This window comes from Populus trichocarpa, chromosome 6, assembly GCF_000002775.5.
Source record: "Populus trichocarpa isolate Nisqually-1 chromosome 6, P.trichocarpa_v4.1, whole genome shotgun sequence".
Classification (NCBI taxonomy): domain Eukaryota; kingdom Viridiplantae; phylum Streptophyta; class Magnoliopsida; order Malpighiales; family Salicaceae; genus Populus; species Populus trichocarpa.
Window position 1 is genome coordinate 5,508,728 of NC_037290.2, and position 23,292 is coordinate 5,532,019.

General features: G+C 32.4%; 3 protein-coding genes across 4 annotated transcripts; 2 read left to right on the plus strand and 1 right to left on the minus strand.

Annotated features, from left to right (window-relative positions):
* The first annotated feature begins 7,579 nt into the window (after window positions 1–7,579).
* On the plus strand, window positions 7,580–12,193 carry LOC18099953 (transcription factor bHLH35). Of its 2 annotated transcripts, none has more exons than XM_024604161.2 (5): window positions 7,580–7,822; window positions 7,938–8,100; window positions 8,234–8,473; window positions 8,554–8,724; window positions 11,899–12,193. In XM_024604161.2, the coding sequence occupies exons 1-5, from the start codon at window positions 7,740–7,742 to the stop codon at window positions 11,986–11,988; spliced, it is 747 nt and encodes a 248-aa protein (XP_024459929.2). In that variant the 5' UTR covers window positions 7,580–7,739; the 3' UTR covers window positions 11,989–12,193. The 2 variants fall into 2 exon arrangements, with proteins under 2 accessions (XP_024459929.2, XP_024459928.2); XM_024604160.2 differs by having other exon boundaries at window positions 7,596–7,822; window positions 7,934–8,100.
* Window positions 12,194–15,565: 3,372 nt separating this feature from the next.
* LOC7474726 (uncharacterized) lies at window positions 15,566–19,890 on the plus strand. The gene is made up of 2 exons (XM_002308075.4): window positions 15,566–16,761; window positions 19,418–19,890. The coding sequence occupies exons 1-2, from the start codon at window positions 15,703–15,705 to the stop codon at window positions 19,574–19,576; spliced, it is 1,218 nt and encodes a 405-aa protein (XP_002308111.4). The 5' UTR covers window positions 15,566–15,702; the 3' UTR covers window positions 19,577–19,890.
* Window positions 19,891–21,216: 1,326 nt separating this feature from the next.
* Window positions 21,217–22,928, minus strand: LOC7474727 (uncharacterized). Its single transcript, XM_024604027.2, has 3 exons — window positions 22,643–22,928; window positions 22,044–22,244; window positions 21,217–21,432 (listed from the first exon to the last, which is right to left on the minus strand). Exons 1-3 carry the CDS (start codon window positions 22,751–22,753, stop codon window positions 21,397–21,399), a joined length of 348 nt encoding a protein of 115 aa, XP_024459795.1. The 5' UTR covers window positions 22,754–22,928; the 3' UTR covers window positions 21,217–21,396.
* Between the last annotated feature and the right edge of the window lie 364 nt (window positions 22,929–23,292).

Genomic DNA, 23,292 nt, shown 5'->3' on the forward strand with positions numbered 1-23,292 from the left:
AGGTGGTGGCCCAGTGATAAGAGTCTGGGACTAAGAGGTTTGTTTTTTCTGTGATCTCAGGTTCGAGCCCCCACTAGAGGCTTACATGGTCGTTAACTTCAGGGTCCGTGAGATTAGTCGAGGTGCACACAAGTTGGCTCGGACACCCAAGTTAAACTAAAAAAAAAAAAAAAAGTGAGTAACAATGCTAATGCTAGATGTAACATCTTTTTTTAGATTTATATCTTTTTTCTTTCTTTTTTACACAAGTTTTTTACAATAATATTAACTATAAAAACCCGAATTCACCCGGTTTCACATGGCAGATGGATTTTCAGATGGGTATCATGAAAAAACAAAAAATCTCTGAAGGCCTCGTGACGAGAGACCCACCACAATACAGGACACCGAGTCAAGTCAAAGAGGCATCTCTCTCTTTCAAAAATAGCAGAGTCCTGGCCCTCCTGGGGCCATAATTCTCCCATGGGTACGGTACCACATCAGCATGGCTGGACGGAATGGACAGAAGCCGCGCAGCATCTAATTAAATCTTGGATTCTTTATACTCTCATGTTTCCATAAAAGAACGGTGGGTTCTATTCTAATTCTTTTTTTCTAATTTCATTTTTATCATAGACTAAGTCTTTCAATTTGAATTTAATTATTTAGATTTAATGAATATAATCCACAATTGATGATTAATACGGGTCCTAGTTTTGTTTCGTTTGGAAACAATTGTGAGTGAAATATCTCATTTCGGCTAAAGGTGAGAGGAACAAAATGCTTGTATTATAAAAAATGAGTGTTCGTGAACCATCTAGGTGGTAGGCCAGTGGTAAGAGTTTGGGACTAAGAGGTTTGTTTTTTTTGTGATTTCAGGTTCGAGCCTTGTGGTTGTTCATATGATGGCCACTGAAGGCTTATATGGTCGTTAACTTCAAGGCTCGTAGGATTAGTCGAGGTGTGCGCAAGCTGATCCGAACACTCACGTTAAACTAAAAAAAAAAAAGAATTCGTGACTCAATAGTTTAGGTTATTTGAACCGGAAATGATAGCCATTATTACATATAATCTTTGTGCATGTGCAAACCTCAAACTTATCCATCTCCTTGAATACAAACAGCAATCTTGAAGATGAAGAAATGGATCATAAAGAAAAAGACCACATGGTGTTCAGCACCATGCTTTAAGAATCAACAGCTGGAAAAGTAAAGTAAACGATGATGATGATGTCAACATGGTGAGGTAAAATGGATGACGTCTGTAGTAAAGGTAATTCATGACATCACAGAAAGGAACAAGCATAATTCTTATTAAAAAAGCGTCCTCATTCAAAGATGAAATTTAAGAACAACTTTATTCCTTGACGGGAAAAAAAGTTGCATATATAGTTTTAAAAGCTTAATCTATCAAGATTTTAAAATATTTATATTATTTTTTAATATATTTTTTTAAATAAAAATCTTTAGAGTTTGAAATTTACACATGTTTATATTATATTATGCGTAATTTTTATCATATAAATAGGGATGACGGGATTCGAACTCGTGACCGCTTGGTCATCAAGGTTCTGATACCGTATCAAAGAATTATCTCAATCAAAAAGCTTAAATTTTTATGTGTAGTTCTAAAATATAATTTATATTATTTTTTAATATTGATTTTTCAAAATACTTTCATAGATTTGGATGAATAAGATGTATCATTTTCAAGCAGTGGATATCCTACACATCGAGTGGAAGAAATACTTTTCTTGTTTTTAACAACAAATACATGAGGCATGTACTCAAATATGAAGTCTTTTTTTACGGGAAAAAAAAAGGGAGCAATTTTATTATACTAAATACAATATAAATACGTTATTAATTTAAAGAAAAAACTAGTTTGCTTACAAGTTTTACTGTTTCTTCTATTGTGGACCCACTGTTTGTCTTATTTTTTTCATCCTTTGAAGTTTCTTTTATTTTCATTTTCATGTTTCTTTATTTTCCAATAGGTCTTTTCATATTTGATTGGCCTGATATTTGGATTGATAGTTTGATTTACTTAATTAGTATAAGGTTTAATTTCACTATATAAAAAAAATATGATTTTGGGTTGGCACTCAAATTTGCAAAACAAATATTTTGATTTTTCAGTTTTTAAATGATTAGAACTAAAAGGACTACAATAGAAGATTAATGAAAAATCCAATCCTTTTTTGTCCAGGAAAAGAAATTTCGTCTGCAGGAAACGAGAGGAAGAAAAAAGAAAAAAATAGTAATCAAAGCCACACAAGACCTTTGTTTTAGACTCGCATCACATTGAAAGAACGATGACAACATAATGATTCTAACGACATCAAAGAAAGCTATCTTGGAGCTCATGTGAGTCCTCATGCGCTGCTCAAAGAGAGACGATTCCTTCCACTCGTTGATATGTGGTTTGCACGCACCAACCTTTTGTCTTCCCCTTTGTTCACTTTAGTCCCTAAATCTATAACAACTTCTCAATTGAGTTTCAATTTTTATTCCACCAGAACCGAAGCCCTTTTCTTTCAATTTAGTTGTTGTTTCTCTAAGACCTCTTCAATTTAATATGGATTTCATCAAACCCGGGTCCAATAAAGGCTCGATATTGGAAGGGAAAACAAGGAGATAGATGGCCCACTGGGTTAGCATATTCTGATCATGTTCATTCCCTGAGTTGTAAATTTGACAATTAACTCAGGTATTTGAGGCCAGTTCAATATACCGTCATCTCAATATTAAAAATTATATCACCTTAAAATTGGGTTGGGTGAGGTCTTAATTAGATAAAGAGATTTCTTTTAAAAAAAAAAATTAACACATTTGTTTTTTGTTTCACAATCTCAGCATTCTTGAATGTTGCAGCAAGTACTAGCAATGCTTGCGCATTATTTTTCGTTGTTGTGTATAACAAATTTGCTCTTACGAGCATTGTACAGCGCTAGCTAGTTTTATATACTATATCTAGAAAAAAAATATAATTTACTATTTGAAAAAATAAATGACAACATCAACTTTATATGATTATCTTTCAAAAAATAACTCTTCCTTTCAATAATTCGAACGACAAAGAAAACTCTTTAAAATTCTCAAATTTGAACTAACGCACTACCATAGATCCAAAATCGTTTAGTAGTATTAATCTTTCCCATCCGACAAGCATTCAAAATCGTTGAGTAGTATTAATCTTAATTTCCCATCCAACAAGAAACAACTAATAAACCTTTATTCCAGAGGAAAATTCTAATAAGTGAGGATGGGATGATATTGAATAATGAATAAAAAAAATTATTAACGGTAGCTAAATATCTGTTTATATATATATATATACACACACACACTTTCGTGCCAATGTTTTGTCACGAGGTTGGATTATTTTTTGAACAAAAAAATAATGTTCAGATACTGAAAATAGATAAAAAAAACAAATATATAAAAAATTATTAATGATAAATATGTAAAAACTCTAATTAGGCTTAAACCAAGAGACATTCTATTAAACCCACAATATAAATTATATAACTGGAATAATCTGATTAAAAATAAAAAGAATTATAAAGTTTTTTTTAAAAAAATATATTACTTTTTTTAAACTCGTGTCCTGAGTCATTAAACTTGAAGCACTCAATCTAGAAAAATCATGAAGTTCAATTCTTAAAAAATTAAATATTAAATAATGAAATTGAGGGGGGACTCTCATCATATAAAAGGATTTTAAAAAATAACAATTCAAAAAATAAAAATAAAAATTACTATTACAACTATCATTATTATCATTGTCATTATTATCATTGTTGTTGTTATTGATTTTTATCGTCAAAAACCACCGCACATGCCGCCCAAAATGTGTGGCAGGTCCAATGCGCTGGCACTTACTCTACAGGCGTCAGCAGTTTTTCAATTAAAAAATCATTATTTTAAAGAGGAATTACATTACTACCTTCAAATTAACAACAAAACATAGGATAAAAGACTCAAATGCCGCTAACTACAATGAACTAAATGTAGTTCTTTGGGTCTAGGGACCATGTCAAACCTAAGGCGCTTGGGTCTGACTTAACCGCTAGACCTAAGAGCCTATAAAAAATAAAAATAAAATAATTAGGATTTCTGTTGAGGATACTTCAAGGATATTTTAAATGTTTTTTTTATAAAAAATAAAAATAAAAAAATTAATTAGGATTTCCGATTAAGATACTTTAAGGATATTTTAAATTTTTTTTATAAAAAAATAGAAAACATTTATGCAAAAAAAATTATTTAGGATGCTTCAAAGTTAGTTTTAATGTTATAGAAAAAATATAAAAAAAATTATAAGAAAATTAATTAGGAATTCTGTTCAAAATACTTTAAGAGTTGTTTCAATGTTTTGTTTTATAAAAAATAAAAAACAGTGATAAAAAAAATTTATTTAAGATACTTCAAGGATAGTTTTAATGTTTTTGTATAGAAAAAATAAAAATAAATTATAAAAAAATTAATTTGCTTTTTTGTTTATGATATTTTAAGGGTAATTTAAATGTTTTTTTTATAAAAAAAATTAATTAACATTTTTGTTTATAATACTTTAAGGATAATTTAAATGTTTTTTTTATAAAAAATAAGAAAAAATTTTAAAAAAATTAATTAGGATTTCTATTTAGGATACTGTAAAACTAGTTTAAATGTTTTTTTAGAAACAATAAAAAAAAACATTTATAAACAAATTAATTAACATTTTGTTTTAGTATATTTCAAGGGTGGTTTAAATATTTGTTTATAAAAAATAATAAATATTAATTAAGATTTTTTTTAGGATACTTTAAGGATAGTTTAAATTTTTTTTATAAAAAATAAAAAACATTTATAAAAAAATTAATTAACACTTCGGTTTAGGATACTTCAATGGTAGTTTATATGTTTTTTATAATAAATAAAAAAAACTATAAAAAACATTAATTAGAATTTCTGTTTAGGATACTTAAAGGATAATTTAAATGTTTTTTATAAAAATAAAAAAAATAATTAACATTTCTGTTTGTAATACTTGAAGGATAGTTTAAATTTTTTTTATAAAAATATAAAAGATATAAAAAATATTAATTAAGTATGGCCGCCAGACCCAAGAGACTTGGGTCTGGATTGTCCGCGAGCCCAGGTCTCGTGGTCTGGCATTGCCTCCCAGACCTTAGTCTCTTGGCTCTGGCTTTATCTCTAAATCCAAGACACTTAAAATATTATTTATATTTTTAATAATTTTTTTAATGTTTTAAACAAATTATTATTGACATATTCCGGAGTATTATTGACATGTTCCAGAGCAAGGGATAATATTCTAGTTTATATATAGAGAGAGGCTAGGAGTCTTGGACGCATGTTGCTGTCTTTTGTAACAGAAGGGCGAAAGTTAGTTGAGGATTTGAGTGAAAGACATGAAAGGGTTAATGGGTGGTTCTTGATTTTCTCGAAAGATGTGAGCGAGAAGCAGAAGAAGATGAACATTTAATAGTTATATTCAAAATATTTAAATCTTATGGTGAGTCACTTATTTTTAGTTTTTATTATTACTTTGTATTCTTATATTTATTGTATATAAAGTATATGTTTGTTAACATTTCTCTTGACTTTCGGATTGATAAGTGGATATTTTTCTAGACATTCGGCTAATTTAAGGTTTCGCTATCATACTGATTTTCACATTTTAACCTGAATTCCATAAAAATACTCATGGGTGGTTCATTCTCTTTCGTTTTAAATTGATCATATTGAAGTTAGGTGTTAAGGTATTTTTTATTTTAATGAAGTTTTGTTATTATATTTTCTACTTAATTGATCATATTGTTTATCTCAGTCTACGAGCTATATTATGGATTCTACTAAGTTTAATAATTTTATTTTTTAAAAATAAATTTTATTTTAATTATATGACAACAAAAATAGATGCTCGCAAAATTGAGTATCGATTCAATATCGAGATATTTATGTTGAAGGATAAAATTAAAAAAAAAAAATTACTAAAAAAAATCACTATTAAAAGATAAAATTGAGAAAATAAAAGGGAAAAAAAAGGTTAGGCGTGCTAACCTGGCCTAAGTCATCCGACCCTTTTCTTTTTGGAAAAAAAAATTATAACAGATGATGCGTCGTCTACCTGTTCAAAATCCAACCACTATAATGATGACTGAAAAATCAATAAGCTATTTTTTAGCGTAAAAATTCATTTTTCAACATAATTTCACCTATAATTAAACACATATTAAACATCTTTAGAACCTTTTAAAAAATCAATTTATCAACTCAAAAAAATCCCAAAAACTCTAGAAACACAAATCGAACTAGGAAATTTTTTTCTCTTTCAACCCTGATATATTTTTTCAAGCAAGATGAAGGTTCAAAACTAACTTAATAGAACTCTCTAGTTAAATGGAATCTGTTGGCACTAAGAATAATAATATTCATCTTCAAAACGGGGTTATTTACAATTTTCTCTTTCCTTCGTTGTTTTTAAATGATTTTCTCTCTTTTTTCTTAAACTTAAAAATTAAAATATTAAGAAAATAAAATTTTAATTCAAAACTTGAATCGCAAAAACTGAAAGGATAGAAAATTAAGAAAAAAGAAGAAGTAGGTGGACTAAAAAAAACAATTCTAGCAAATTTAAGATTTGTCATGGGATCTCCCCTTGTTTTATAGTTTAGTTCTTTTTTGGTGAAATTTTGCTTTCCTTAACAAATTTTACGAAATTGGTCATTAGGCTATAATTAAAAAAAAAGTTTGAGAATGAATATTAAAAAAATTAAATTATTGTGAATTGCTAAAATGTTTTTAAATTGGAATGTAACTTGTTATTTCATATTAGTACATTTTGTAATAACTGTTAGAACCATTATGTTTGTTAAAAAAATCTCAAATTTTGTTTTTAAAATGTGTAGTGTTTCAATGTCGATCAAGGACTGAACCTGATGTTTATAAGTAAACATGACATCATAAGAAATATTAGGCTAAATTTGAAATGAGATATAAGTAAAAGGTGCTTAGATTAAAGATAAAGTGAGTTATTTTAGGAAGGGCCAAAAGATTAAATTATAAAATTTTAAAGTTTTAAGTGGCTTCATGACCTCTTTAAATTAAATCATAGGGTGCTTGTGCAATTATTAAGAGGGTGTTTGAGATTTTGGTGCGGTTAAATATAATAGCTTTTTTTTAATATATAATATATTTAATATAAAAAAAATCATCGTAATAAACAAGATTAACTAACCCCTATATGTTTTCTCATTTTATTGGTATATATTTAAAAATTAATTAAGTGTTTTTGCATATCATTTAGCAAATCCATCTAGCATCACAAAACGTGAGATTTTGTTCACACCATCCAAATAAAATACACTCAGCTCCAAACTTAATTCTACACACACACACACACACACACACACACATTGGGTTTTTACAAAAAAAAAAAAAATTATTATGGATATTAATTGGATGTGGCATCACCGAACAACCTATGGACGGTTATGATCCTTCCAGGAAACATCTAATAAGACATGGGAGCCACATGTGGTTTAAGAGCTCCCATTCCGTTCATTTTTCACCTCTTTCCTCCCCCCCAGAACAACACCCCACTTCTGTCGATTCTTGGAAAAAAAATAATATATATACACACGCACACGCACACCAAATCCCACCATTAGAGGAAGGCATCATTTCCCTTCTCTATCTCTCTTCTTTTCTCTCTCAGAAAACACAAGCTCACCCCCTTCCACTGCTCCCATGGAATCTATTGAGAATATTGGTGAAGAATACCAAAATTACTGGGAAACAAAAATGTTTCTCCAAAATGAGGAGTTTGATAGGTATACCTTCTCCATGCATGGTTCTTGTTTCTTTTTTGTCCTTTCACTTGATTAGTTGGGGTCTTGGAACTTACCAAAGGAAAGATGTTTTTTTGTTTTTTTTTTTTTGAGGTAGTTGGGCAATAGATGAGGCTTTTTCAGGGTACTATGACTCAAGTTCGCCGGACGGAGCAGCTTCATCGGCAGCCTCTAAGAATATTGTTTCAGAAAGGAACAGAAGGAAGAGACTCAATGAAAGACTCTTCGCACTTAGAGCCGTGGTCCCCAACATTAGTAAGGTGATGACATTAACACATACTAATCAATATTTATTTATCGAAGTTCTATATAGCTACTAGCTAAGCTAAATTATTGAGTGACTTTGATCTCTACATTTATTATTATTATTATTTAATATTTTTGTCACTCTAGATGGACAAGGCATCAATAATCAAAGACGCTATTGATTACATCCAAGAATTGCATAAACAAGAGAGAAGAATTCAAGCTGAAATATTGGAACTAGAATCTGGGAAATTGAAGAAAGATCCGGGTTTTGATGTATTTGAGCAAGAGCTACCAGCGCTTCTGAGATCCAAGAAAAAGAAAATTGATGATCGATTCTGTGATTTTGGAGGATCCAAGAATTTTTCTCGTATTGAACTTCTTGAAGTAAGTCCCTCATCTCTCTCCTTAATTATGGCATATATAAAGATGGTGGGCTGATTTTGTACTCTGCTCTACTCTCGCAGCTAAGGGTTGCTTACATGGGAGAGAAGACATTATTAGTGAGCTTGACATGTAGTAAAAGAACAGATACAATGGTGAAACTTTGTGAGGTTTTTGAATCTTTGAGAGTCAAAATTATTACAGCTAATATCACAACTGTCTCGGGCAGAGTATTGAAGACAGTCTTCATCGAGGTAACTCTCTTTTCTCTTCCACATCTTAATTTCTCTTTATACATCATCTCACTCCACGTGTCACACATACGGCACTTAAACAAAAAAAACTCCAAGTTTTTTGGTGACAAACTTTTGTGAATATTTCTCTTAAAAAAAAATCGATTGGAGAAGAATTTTGAAAACTATTAAGATTATAAAGATGCTTACTTTTCACCATGTATGGTGATTCATGATTGCTATAACTTTGATTAAGGTGTTATATCTTCTACATTAATTGATAAATTATGATTTGATTTAGGATTAATTAGTCTTTGTTTTCTTCTGGCCAAATTTTGAAATTTTATTTTATTTAAAATTAATTCTTTTTATGTTTTCAATCGTTTTCAATAGCATTCATAGTTACATTCACTAAAAATCAAAACGTAGAGTAGAAATTTCAACTCAAAGAAAGATAATTGAACTCCACAACTTTCAAGATAAACCACCTCCATTAAGACAGAACGTACAAATCAAGATTATTGTCCGATTAGAGTTGCAAATATCAACCAATTTTTTGCCCGTGTCATGATAATAGTTTAGTTGTACCGTGGATTTGAACACTTTTTTTTTCCCCGGCTTGTACCTAACCAGATTAAAGAAAAAGGATAGAGAAAAAGATAGCGTCCGTCCTATCATCACATAGAAGAGTATCAAAGGGCAAAGTGAAAATAGTGGCATAAAAAAAGACGGGCATATAGGGTTGGGGAACTGATAAGACTGCTTTAATAAAGTGGGATCATACCACTATAATAATGTTAGCAAATTAGGGCAATCATGAATGGTGTAAGCCGGAGTGTTTTCGAATAAAACAAGTCGAGAGAACAAAGTGATGGAAGGACCCCATCAATTTCCCACCATGTACAAGCATAAATAATCTTCCCCTCCCTCTTTTTTTTTTTTTTTCTTTTTTGTGATAATCTACAATTGTTTATGTGGCAAGTGGTATCTTTCCTTGTTTGATCAAGATGTTTGCCCACTAAATTTCCACAAACAAGAAACTAAGATCACTTAAAAAAGGGGTCCTGCAACTCATTATTACATCATGAATTGTGTTAGGCACGCAAAAACCAACTAAACCAAATGTAAAACTCAATGATCAATGAAAAAGGAGGGGTTGATTATGTCTATTATCATTTTACAACATTAATATCCTATTTATTTTTATATTTCAAGAGTATTTTAAAAAAAAATTATAGTTTTTTATTTTTTTATTTGTTTTAAATTAATATTTTATTTGTGTTTTCATATAATTTTAATGTATTCATCTCAAAAATTATTTTAATATATTTCTAATTAAATTTTTTTTGAAATCGATCTTAACACCCCTAAAACTCAATTTCGATGGCTATTATGTTTGAAAAAGATATCTAGATTTTTCTATTTCTTACAACATTTTCAACAAACACAACTAAATTATACTTACAACAGTGAAACGTAATGGAACCGCAATAAATTAGCTGAAAAAAGAGTTTACAATGTATATTGCTTACCTAAAAATAAGGCGTGTTCCCCGTATTTTCAAATATGGAGAAGCAAAAGCAGACAAATCTCGTGGCATAAAAGGATATGAGATGGGAACAGATGCAATAAACCGTGTTTCCAATTCTTATAAGCCGTGTTGTTCGTTCTCTGTGTGTGTTTCAAACCGTGTTTTTACCTTCCATCTTTGTATACAGAAACCTCCAAACAGAAACCTTCCATCTTTGTAAACAAAGCCAAAATCCAAAAAGCTAAGATGGGCATTTCATGAACAGTTCTATTTTAATGTGTGTTTGTTTCTACAAGTAAGGTTTGTGTATAAAACTCATAAAAAAAACTAGCTCTTATAATTGAGTTTTATACATAATTAAATTATATTTAACCTTAATTTTAACCATGCAAATTAAACGAACACATTTTTAATCTAACATTTCCTCTCTCTTTTTCTCTTTCTTTTTCCATGGTCTCAAAAGTTCCTTCATTCAAAAAGCTCTGCGCTTTCAGAAGTTAACAGTTAACACCACCACCACTGCCATTGGAAATCTCTAAAACCAGACAGTGCTGTAGTCACATTCTGTTGTGCAGCTGTTTAATTTATGGATCATTTTTTTATTCTTTATTTTGATCTTGTTTTTCTCCAATCTTGTTGGATCACATGATCATATAAAACTAACCAGACATTTTTTTAAATCCCAAGCTCTTGTTGACATAAAGATATAGAAATTGCAGGTATCATTTGTTATTATTATCTTGGTTGCAAGTCTTTATCGGCTGAGATTGCAAGATCTAATTTTCTCATTTTTTTTGCCATCATTCAACTAGTTAGAGATGATTTTGTGCATCACGTCAACCTGTTTTTCGAGCACAGTGCTCTCATGATTAATTAAATATATTTTGAATTACGATTATGACTAGCTAGATGACGTTTGTGCCTACTAGCTGGATTATAATTAATACTCCCATTAGATTTTATTTGTATTCCCAGCGTGAGCTCTTCAATATTTGCCATTAGTATATTTTTTTAATGTTTTGATAGCCTCACAAGATGATGTTTAGGGCCCATATGATCTTTAATTCGTGAATTGATGCCTATATTTTGTTATTAGCTCGACATAAAATTAACTCCTCCACAATAAACGGTTGGATTATGCGGACAGCATGGCATATTTTTAGTATATGTTAAGAAGGAAAGAATATAAAGTATTTAATTAGCTGGATTCTGCTTTAATTAATGTGTGATAGATATAGCATGATCTTTTGGAAAACTAGAGTTCATCAACATTTTGTCGTCTATATAATTTTTTGAATTATTTAATCAACTGTTCTTTGTTCTTAATTTACATTTAAAAACCCTACTAGTGTTCGAACAGTGTGGCCCCTGTTCCACGGCGGGCTTATGCTATGTAGGGTTAATCTATACTCCATTGTCCCCTTAAGTGATCTCTAATAAGATTATAATAAATAATGGTCGCCCCCTTAAGTGACGCAAGGGTAACGCACTAATCTCCATCTTCCTCCTGCGAAATAGCATTGGCTTAAGGGATTAATGAAAGCAAAAGATCGTCCTGGATTTGCACATTTGAGTTTTGGTGAAATAAAAGACTGATATCGGTTTATTTAATGAATAATATATATTTTTTCCATGATAAAGCATTTGCCAAATTTGTCTTGCAGGCAGATGAAGAAGAGAAGGATAATTTGAAGACAAGAATTGAAACAGCTATCGCAGCTCTTAATGATCCTCTAAGTCCTATGAGCATGTAACTAACGTGACATCCATGCACAATACATATCACTTTGCAGCCATTGTTTTTTCCTCTTTGTTGAGGTTTTTCCATCCTTGTTTCCTTGATGAAGAGTCTGTAGTTTTCTTCTTCTTCTTCTTCTTTCTCCTGGACTTTTCTCCTTCTGTAGCTAAGTGAAGCGACCATCAAATAATAATTGTGCCTTCCTGGTATATTTCTTCTAAGTTACGACTTTTCAGCTCAAAACAAAAACAAAGCAAAGCCTCGAGTATATTCAAGGAATGATTTTCTCGAGGTGACTTGAGAATATACAAGGACGCCGCTAATTATTCTATGCACTATAGAATTTATCAGCAACGATTATAACAGCAGAAATCATATTTTCTGAAAAAGATTACCTATTTGTCTTTAATTTCTGGCAGGTGAAAAAGAGAGATCAAACCTAATCCAAATCTCCGACCACAATTGAGTTTCCAATCTCCGACCACTTGCTTTCATGTAAAGATGTAATCTTTTTAATTGTTTTCTTTTCTTAATTTATTACTCTAAACAAAAATATAAAATAAGAATAAACAGCGAAGTATCAAAAGATTCTATGTTTCGTCTAGTGGAATTAAGAATTTGTTCACTTCAACGGTGAAAATCTAGGCGCCATGACTTCTCGTCTCCCCCATTCCAAACCCCACCAAAACCTCAACCCTAATCCTTCCAAATCCAACCTTTACGTCCGTCATCTGCAATCTAACCAGTTTGTTCTTCCATCACAACTAACCAGCTACAAAAAAACCTACCCTTTATCCCTCCAACACAAACACTTGTCACCAAAAAACCAAATCTTTATCCTTCACAGCCCCAACGGAGTAACTCTGTTGGTTTTTCTACAGAGACCAGGATTTATTTTGAGAGATTTCCTACCTGGCTTGACTACCAGACCCTTAGGAAATCTTTTACCAGGTTTGGCCACGTGATTCATCTCTTCGTATCAAAAAGGCGAAACAAGAAGGACATTTATGTTTGGATGAAGAATAGCTTGGTTGGGTTGCATTACAGAAGGGGTAAACTATCAGAAAATCAAAATGGATTTGATTGATTGTGGCGTGCAATTTCACGATTTTCGATTCATGGGTGCCTCTCAAGCCTTAATATCACTCGAATTTTCCGATTCAATGATGGAGGCATTTGAATCGGACATTTAAGTTTGGCCTCATTATTTTGAAGAATTAAGACCATGGATAAACTCGGGCTCGCCTAGATTACTATATATGACCTCCCAGTTATGCCTTGGAATGTATCTTGTATAAGGAACATTCTGTCAAAGTACGGAAGGGTTATCAGTTCTTATAGAATCATTCTTCGTTTCAATACAACGGATACTCTGAAATTTCTGATAAGAACGCGATTTACAAGGTTAATTAAAGAAACATTATTCTGCAGTTCAATGGAAAGGACTACCAGATAAAAATTCAGGAATTGGATGATCCACACTATTCAGAATTTGAAACCATTGATTATGGTATGAAGAATTCCAGTCCACAGCTATAAGAAGATGATGAGGATGATTCTCGATTCTATAATGACAGTGAAAGAAACATGGATAAAATCTGAGTTCAATCAAGTGTTGATAGGGAGACTTGTGTTGATGAGTTCATGAATCCTTGGCTTCAGTCTCCCCCACCCTGCTTCCTGGTATTTCAGAGGCTTCGGACAGGAAAAATAAACATGAGAATTAAGAAGAAGAAAAAAGAAAAGGTGGGTTGGGCTATCTGTACAATAGGCTAAAAGGCCATCATTCCTAAAAAAGAAAAAGCGGCCCGTCTTGTTCAAGGCAAATATCATTATTAGCCCATTTTTAAGCCAATTTCTTTATAAAATTTTTGGAAGTGGTTACAATTATTCTTCTTTTTTTTTTATTCAACTAGTTTACGTGTGACTCAAAATTATCATATTCTTTTTTTTTATTTTAAGGTTGCATGTTTTATATTGACTTATATTTTAAAAAAATTAATAAAGTTTTTAGATAAACAACACCTTTTGCAACTATACTCTTATTTATTTTATTTTTTATTATTATCCTTTTGTAAAATTCTTTTTTATAGATTATATTATACAACATATCTGACCATACTCTTCCATTCATAAACCACGAGAAAATAACACGTGAGAATTAAGAAGAAGAAGAAAAAACTTGAAAAGGCCTGAAAAAGCGAAATGCCTTTAATTAAACAGAAGAAAACCTAACCTAGGTGAAAATCTCTCATAAATGCAGAAGTGTGAAGTGTATCAGAAGCACCAATCAAATGAATGCATAAATAGTAGTCAATTGTTCCACACTAATATTTTCTTCTTTCTTTCACTTCAGATAATATTGCATTCCATATGAAGGAAGTCATCGATGCTTAACACAACATCTACTGCTATAGCATAAATACTCTTTACATGATCTTTGATGAAGAAGTTAGTGGAAAATTTCCAAATAGAATATGGACTTTTCATGGCTGTATCCTGGCTAGACTGATAGAGTGACTGAACTGGTCTCTAGTCTCTGATGGACTTGACTTAGAGGTTGGACGTTTACCTAAAAATATAAGTTTTTTGTTGGAATAGAATACCCTTCACTGTATAAGTCATAAAGTGGAAGAAGAGTGTAGTGCATAAAAAAATACACGAAGAAAAATGTATAAAGAGAAAGAGTTTTTGGTTCAAATTTAAAATGACATGATTGACTTTTATAATCTAAAATGACATGAATGACAAGAATGACATGATTGACTTTTATAACATAACTGGTTTTTATGGCCAAAACGTGAATGTATGTTGCCAGGCCTAACTTTCGATTGCTAAATGGAGCTTTGTTTGGCTAAGGATCGATCTGGTGACTAGGTTTATACACTTAGATCTTGGAATTTCTTCATGGAAGAGATGCATCATTGATGGAGAAATTAGTATACTACTTTTGGCTATCCATGGTGGCTCATTAGTTGTTGTGTCATGCCATGATTATTGTGTCATGCACATTAATGGTAGAAATGTCGGTGATGAGTAATGTCATGATATAGAAAATAATGTTTGCTTTGCATAAAAAAACTTGTGACGTAGAAAAAATTATATGCATGAAAAGTTTATATGTACGGTTTATTAGAACCCAAGAAATGTATAGAATGAAGTGTTAAAGTAAGATTGAATAGACTGAGATTGGTGTAGTGTTGAAGTGAGATTTAAGAAAGTTATATTTGGAGAAATAAAAAATTTAATGGAGATATAAAGATATTTTCATGGAAACATGAAAAAAATTAATGAAGACATGAAGATTTTGATATAGAGATTTTCATGGAGTTATTAAAGACATGGAAAAAGTGCTGTTTTTATTTAAAAAGTTCAAACTATAGAGATTCAATTTTGAGAATGATCTGATCTCGGTATTGCATCATATGGATTTTTACCTATTTGGAGAAACTACAGAGTGCATCCGATTCGTACAATTTTTCAGTATTTCACCTCGGCCCTTAATGTTTAAAAATTATCACCGTCAACCTTGTAGTTTCAATTTGTTTGCTTATCATCAAATTAGTCCTTATGCTACAACCTATATTTCAATCGAGTCATCAGTTGAGCAAGGCAGAGCCTCAACATTGTGACCGATCCATTGAGCAAAGGCTTCATTGAACATTCTTCACGCACACCTTCTCTCTCTCTAACCTCAATCAATTCCTCCCTCTCTTTCTCTTTCTCTGCCATGGACTTGATAGCCAGCTATGCTTCTTCAGATGAAGAAGAAAAAGACCAGCCCCAGCCCCAGCCCCAGCAACGGCACCAAACTCCAGCCTCTCCTCCAGGAAAACCCTCTCTTTTCTCTTCTCTTCCGCAGCCCAAATCTTCTTCTTCTCTCTTCTCTTCTCTTCCACAACCCACACAAGAACCCACCTCAAAACCCCAAGTTATACCCCAAAACAACAACCTTAGAATTGCTAATTTCAAAGAAGAAGATAAAAGGCCAACCTTCAAATCTACAACCTCTCTTTTCTCTTCTTTACCACAGCCAAAAACCGAAACTTTACAGCAGCCCACATCAAATTTAACGCCTGTAGACAGTAATCCCAAAAGGGTTGTTCAATTTAAGCCTCCCATTAACAGGCCTTCAATTTTAGACGAGGAGGATGAAGATGAGGAGGAGAAGAAGGAGAAGGAGAGAAAAAGAAAAAAGACTGAGTCTTTGTTGCAATCTGATTCTTCTTCAGTGAAGGGTTTCTTGTCTAGTATACCTGCACCAAGAAATTCATCTACTTTAGGGGTTGGTTCTTTGGGTTCTGGGTCTGGAAGGAGGTCTGTGATTGAATCTGAGGGGCCCACTTCAAGTTCTGGCGGTGTTGGAGCAGAAAACGAATCTGGGGTTGATCAAAGTAGTGAGGGACATGTGAGTTATGATGGTGGTTATGTAGGTTTTGATCACAATGGAGGGGATTATGTGAATTATGGTAGTTATGAATCTGGGGCTGGTCAAAGTGTTGCTCAAAATGTTGGTGGTGATGGTGTTAGTTATGGAGGGTATGAGAGTTATGGTGGTTATGGAGATTCTGGGCAGTATGGGAGTAATTGGGATGATCGGTCAGTGGCAGCAGTGGCTGAGACTGGAAGTGGAGGGGCAGCTGAAAGTGCATTGAGAATGATGGGGAAGAGAAGAAGGAATGAGATACCAACTGAAATTATTGAGGTGAAGCAGGATGAGTTGATTAAGAATCGACCAAGGGAGGACCAGGTTAAGTCAACTGGAATCGCTTTTGGCCCAGCTTATCAGGTATTGCATTTATTACTTTTTGTTTATGTGCGTGGTTCTTTCAGTTTGTTTGTTGAAGATGATTTTACTTGTGTGGAGATTTTGATTTGTGGTTTATTTGTAGTTGGGGAACTTATGTAATATTGCATTGATTGGTGCTTTTCAATTGATAATGAGTTTATTATACATATATGGCAAAACTTATATTGCTTTCTGAATTATAACGTGTCCGCTCTCAATGAGCTATACTGTCCTGTTTCATCTCATCAATGTTTGCTTTGACCATGCCAATGCAATGCCTTGACTGCTTTAGTGCTGTTACAATTGTTTGCTGAAGAGGGATATGAGGTTTTTATTTTATGTATCAAATGCTTTAGGAATTGCAGTTCTACATTGAGAAACAAACGCATGGATTGATAATTCAACTTTTGCAAACATGCTATTGATGTATCAAAATGGTTACTTGTGTTTTTTGAAACTATCTATTAGTGTAGTTAAGCTAGAGTTCTATTCCTGTATCTGTTTCCCTCTGGTCAATCATATCTGTGAAGCTTAATTCCATCCAAGGCTAAGACTTTTATTTGAAGTTGGTTCTTAATAAGAAAACACTACCGAACCACTGTAAGTGACAAGGCCTTGCAAGGCATAGTACTTGAACCCTGGTCTGGGTCTGCGTCTTAACATTTGGTACATAAAGAGTCATTTTTCCTACATAATCTAGTGACATGAGATAGTGTGTATTGGTGTTTTGGCTATTTGAGGAGCAGTGAGAATCTCCAACTAAAATGGAGGATCTCTTTCTGATTTCTTCCCTAGTGGGCTTTCTGTGAGGACTGCAAAATGCTCTTGTTTGGAGTATAGGATGAGAAGCTCTAGATTCTAGAATCCCCAAGAATCATAAACTGTATTGTTCTCATTTTGTTCATCTTCATGGGGGACTCATAGAAAAAGTAGAAAGGACTTAAAAACAAATTCTGAAAATGGGCAGTTCTCCATGAATATTTTCAAGTCCACTTCAAAATGCCTTTTCTTTCCACATCAAGTACACACTCGAATCCCTAGAGATTCTACTCAGACTAAATTACAAAAATAATTTTACTACTATTTCAAGTGCAGAACACATAAATCATATAATGTTTTAAGAATTTAAGAATAGACTACTATGGTCTGACCTGTAAAACCATGAAAAGTTTGCTTCTACTGGAACTGGACAAGAATCAGCATGTTGGTGACTCAAAATTCGAATTTCAATTTCAATTTGAATGATGATTGTTTTATATTTCATGAAAATTCAATGTGTAAATTCGAATTTCAATTTCAATTTGAATGATGATTGTTTTATATTTCATGAAAATTCAATGTGTAATCTTAGCATTCAATGTGTATTGTTATATTTGGATGTGAAAGGCATCTGGTGTTCAAACGATCCCTCTGTCGCTCTAGAATGAAGGGGGCGGTTACCATTGCTGTACTATAGAAAGCTATTGGGTGTGAGTCAATGAGTAAGGCAGGAGTTTGAGTATCACAAGTGTTTCCTCATAGGAACGTACTGCTTTAAATTCAGATGACATCTGATATCATTAAGTCGAAGATCATTTTAATGCATACTGGAGAAAATCATCAGTTTGTCTGTGATAAAACCTCAAGATCTTTAGTCATTTAAAGTCAAAACCTTGTTATATGTTTCAATTTGGTAGATTATTAAGGTTGGAAACAAGAAAGGAGCCATTTCCAGTGCACTGGTCAGAATAAGAGCATTGGCAAGTCATTATGAGAGTAGACACTTAATGCAAAATTCTGAAGAATAGGACCCTACCTGGAATAATTGTCTTGTTGTCTCTTAGAAATAAAAAAATAAATAAAGAAAAAAAAGTCTGTAACTGTAGGTCTGAGAAATTCCACAAATTCAAATTTTATGAAGAACAGATGACTTTCTTTGTATTTATGATACTATAAATTCAGGTGATATTAGCTATCAATAAGTTGAAAGTCAATTCCAATTCCAATTCCAATTCCTTGTCACCAGAATAGTTACTGGAGGAAAACGTCTATTAATTTGAGATGATAAATTCAAATTTTAGTCTTTAGGTGGAAAATCCTTGGTAACTGTTTCATTTTGGTAGATTACAAAGGTTGTAAACCTGGTAGAGGCTATTTTCCAGTGAATTGGTTAGAGTTTGGCTGTTCAGTGCAAGACTGGAGGCAGGGCCTGAGAGAAGTGATCCATGCCGACACTAACAATTAGGAACTTAACTATACTTTGGCTGGTCTCCATAAAGTTTTTCATTTTTGGTTAATTAATCATATCATGGAGAGTATGGGAAGTCAAAAGTCATCATGGTCTGTTTCTCCTAAATGTTGTTTCATGTCTGGCACAACCTGGGGAGAGCTCTTCCAGTTACCAGTGACTTAAACTTAATGGCCTAGTTAAATATCTCTATAGTGTGATAAATTGCTAATTTTGATTAGACTTTGTTGGGCAAGAATCTGAATTTTGATTAGATGTTGTTGAGCAAGAATCTGACATGACCGAAAGAATTTGATTAGTTAAAATCCATGGTTTATTGAACTTGTTTTGTTAGCACATGCCTGGCTTAATTTACAAGTTCTTTTAAGTTTGTCTAGTTAATGTTCAATTTCATTTCTCTATGTGATAACATATATTTGTCTTCTGTAGCCTGCTTCATCGAAAGGGAAGCCATCGAAACTGCACAAGAGGAAGCATCAAATTGGTACTTTGTACTTTGATATGAAGCAGAAGGAGACAGAATTGACAGAGCGGCGTTCCAAAGGGTTTCTCACTAAAGCTGAAACACATGCCAAGTATGGATGGTGATTTTGAGATGATTTCCATTTTTCTGGTATCAAACAGCTGATGTTGGCTCCCCTCAGATGTTATTGTGTTTTTGCTATTATTTTCACTGCACTTTTCTTTTTTTCATTCGTCCCGCAAAGAGCCATGCTGATGGTTATAACTTGCTAGTAGTGTAATTATGCTAGCACTGTTTTAGAATGTCTCAAGGTGACGATGAACTTAATAGCATCTGATTCTGCTCATGGGAAAAAAGAGAGGCAGCTGCATGCATGAGACTACGGAGCAGTTTGAGAATGCAGCCCACGCTGCTCAAATAAAAAATTATTTTTTTTAAATTAATATTTTTATATTTTTGGATGATATGCTGATATTAAAAATATATTTTAAAAATAAAAAATATATATTATTTTAATGTATTTATGAGGAAAAAATATTGTATCTCGGTTTGCTCTAGTTTTGTTTTTTGTTTTTTAGAATTGTTGCCTAATATTTTTTTTTGGGTAGGAAAGAAAATCCATTTAATCATGCAAGTTAGATATATAAAGGCTTGCAAATTAAAAAAAAAAAAAAACCCATCATCAAGGGATGAAGTCCATTTGCTTTTTAGGATTTTTGTATGAATAACAAGCTTTAATATAAATAGAATTTCTTTTTTATGCAAGTGCAATGAGTGTTAATCTAATACTTGGAAGTTATTGATAAGAACAGTGAAAATCATTTTATTAGATTTTGAGATGAATTATTGTTTTAAAAGTTTAGGTATTGAAGAAACTATAAGAAATGCAAATAATGCTTATGATTTATAATATTTATAGTCAAAAAATAAGATAATTTATAGTATTGGTTTCACTTAGAGCAAACTACTGTCTTGTTATTGATTCTTCTAAAGTTGAAGGTCTTCGAAGATGCAAATGACATCAAATAAGGAATATTGAGCTTTTAAAATGTGCAGATTATGTTTTCCACTCAACCTTGTAGATGAAATAACCCCTGAAAGTAAGTTCCGAAAGGTATTTTTGTCACTGCATTGTGCTAGCCGAAACAAAAGAACGAAAATGGTCATGGGTGGAATTTTATTTTATTTTTTATTTTTAAGGGAAATTCAATAATTGCGTTGTGCTAAAAAATAGCTAAAAACCGAGTTGTCCCCGGTGAATTTCATAATAAAAAATGTATCATGTGAAAATACTAAATCATCCCCAAAGGCAAGTTCATTGATTTTCTTGGAAAGAAAGAAAGAAAAAAGTAATTGCACTCTCATGGTGAATAAACCTTCTAGATGAAAACTTTTCATTACTTTGTATCTCAGTCCTTGTACTGCTCTGTACTGCATTTGCTTCTAGGTAGGAGATGCGGAAAAGCTTACAGTGAAACTCTGAAATTTCACATACAAATATTCTTCTTTTCTGATCTATCTTTTTGCGAAACACCGTTCTCATTTTGTAAATCTTAGGCAGAAATTAGTCAATGACACAAGCAAAGTGGTCTAACTGTTCACATTTATGCAAAACTTGGAAGAAAAACTTACATGAATGTTACACAAGAGGGAAATGTACTTCATGGACCAAAAAATTTAGAATTTAGTCTTGTACTCTGGAGAGTTTCCATCCACAAACATCAGAAGGCAGCATAGCATCAGGAAAAAGAAAGAAAAGGAGAAGGAAAGAAATGCTGAACATTTTAATCTTAGGTATAAAAGGATTTATGGAGCACTGCCTTTGAGAAAACAATAACTTTAGAACAAACAATCACCAGGTTGAAATCCAAACATGGCTTCAACATGCTACATTGGCCATATACAGGCTTACCTATAGATTTGAATTAACTAGATTTGGAGATCATCAGAAAGTTGTGCCGTTAAAGCCGAAGAACGGGCGCTGGAGACAAAAGAAAAAAACAAAGATCAAGATAGGTTTCAAAAAACAAGTTTCCCATCTGGAATGCTATAACCAGCCAAGCAGTATATATTTGAATGTACAAGGATATTTTTCATAGCATGACAAAGACTCACCCTTTTTAAACTACGTTTGTCACTGCATTAAATAGTGCATGATATAGAATTTCCTCCAAGTTTTCCCACTTGAAATAAACCGAGATAGATTATCATTTTTTTTTTGTCACTTTTTCCAGCAAGCAATTGCTTTGAGACTGAAAGACTAACCTAGTGATGTAAGTAAGTGACAAACACATGGCAGTTTAATCAAGTTTATTGACAGTGAAATGCTAGCAGCTTTGCCCATTTCCCTTATAAATACATATTCATAAACCCCTCTTGATTTCAAGCCAAAAATACTAAGCCAGTGGAGTAAGTAATAGTGAATCAAGTTCCAGTTGACTGGAATGCTAGCAGCTTTGCCTATTTCATATCAATTCATATTAAAAAAAAAACTCTCTTAATTCTAACCCACAAAGCCTTATAAAACAATAGAAGCAAAACTAAATGTAAATGAGGCCAAAGCCAAAACCAGAGCAGAACCAATTAACTTACCGGGGAATCGAAAAACTTTATATAAAAACGGGAGCTATCAATGGAGAGCTTAGTTTGAAGAATATCTGCAATAGTTGAACTCAGTTTTGCGTTAACACTTTGCCCAAGTCCACCAATGGAGATTACTTCAGCAAACGCAGCTGGTGCTTCTGTTCCCGCAAATACAATAGGTACCCCTCCATGCATCACAACCATCACATACTGAAAAATACAGCAATATTCCGTCATGACACATCAATGTCAATTCCATCTTCATACAAGTCCAGCATTCAATAGCTTCATGAAAAAAGAAAAAAATAAAAACTAAACTAAACACATGAAAAGAAAGACGCATTTGATGTGCACGCCTAGACTGGAGAAGAGTAAACAAGGTTATCCTACGACAAGAAGAAAGATAAAAATTCACGTGGGACACACAAAACATCAGTGCAAGCACAGCTGTCCAACCCTGTGTACCGAACACTAATTTTGATGTGTCACAGAGTAATTTCATCAAACAGAACGCAGTCATTTAAAGTTTTACAAGAAAAACAAGGACAGAAAACTGAAGCAAAGACACAATTAGTTATAAAGGAAAGTGGTTAAACAGGGTACTTAACAGATTCAGGTTTGCCAATGATTTTAGAAAGAGCCTTGGTGGCATCTTTGAGAATATCGGAGGTTGTAACAGCATCAACTGGTATGTTTGTGAAGAGATTCAAGGTTGGCATTTCTTCTTCTTTCTGGTGGGAAGGGGAAGGGGAAGGGGCTATGTTGGCTAAGACCTTTCTTTGTTGTATGAATGGATGGATGGGAATAGGTTTGGAGATAGATAACGCTTCCTTCCTAAACTACTAGAAGGGAGCTTTACTGGGATTGGAGGAAAATAATAAATCAAGGCTCAAAAAAAGAAAAAAAAAAAGAAATGGACAGTGCTCGATTTTTATACGACCCACTTAATTTTCAAAAAAATATGGTAATAAATATTAATTAAGAATTAGATATTGAAAATGACCGTCCTTCAGCTCGATTATGAATATTATACCTAGAATTTGGGAAATATTTAGTTCGGATAATAGAAGGAGCACGACAAGATAATCCAAGGATAAAAGAAATAAAAAGTTTGAATTTTGACAAGCACGAGGTAATCCAAAGATACCTCAAACTGATTATGAAAGAATCATTTAGTTTCCATATATATAGTATGAGAATACTTGGGACAGACATCATTTCAATTCAAAAAACATCTGGGTTTTTCATAGAGAAATTC

What these genes read in the sequence shown, in the direction of transcription:
- LOC18099953 (XM_024604161.2), top strand. Translation starts at nt 7,740, where the DNA reads ATGGAATCTATTGAGAATATTGGTGAAGAATACCAAAATTACTGGGAA. An exon ending in CAAAATGAGGAGTTTGATAG is followed by an intron (nt 7,823 to 7,937) that starts GTATACCTTCTC and finishes TTTTTGAGGTAG; the next exon opens with TTGGGCAATAGATGAGGCTT. An exon ending in CTCGTATTGAACTTCTTGAA is followed by an intron (nt 8,474 to 8,553) that starts GTAAGTCCCTCA and finishes CTACTCTCGCAG; the next exon opens with CTAAGGGTTGCTTACATGGG.
- LOC7474726 (XM_002308075.4), top strand. Translation starts at nt 15,703, where the DNA reads ATGGACTTGATAGCCAGCTATGCTTCTTCAGATGAAGAAGAAAAAGAC. An exon ending in CTTTTGGCCCAGCTTATCAG is followed by an intron (nt 16,762 to 19,417) that starts GTATTGCATTTA and finishes TGTCTTCTGTAG; the next exon opens with CCTGCTTCATCGAAAGGGAA.
- LOC7474727 (XM_024604027.2), bottom strand. Translation starts at nt 22,753, where the DNA reads ATGCCAACCTTGAATCTCTTCACAAACATACCAGTTGATGCTGTTACA. An exon ending in TCATTGGCAAACCTGAATCT is followed by an intron (nt 22,245 to 22,642) that starts GTTAAGTACCCT and finishes TGTATTTTTCAG; the next exon opens with TATGTGATGGTTGTGATGCA. An exon ending in TAAAGTTTTTCGATTCCCCG is followed by an intron (nt 21,433 to 22,043) that starts GTAAGTTAATTG and finishes TTTTGTCTCCAG; the next exon opens with CGCCCGTTCTTCGGCTTTAA.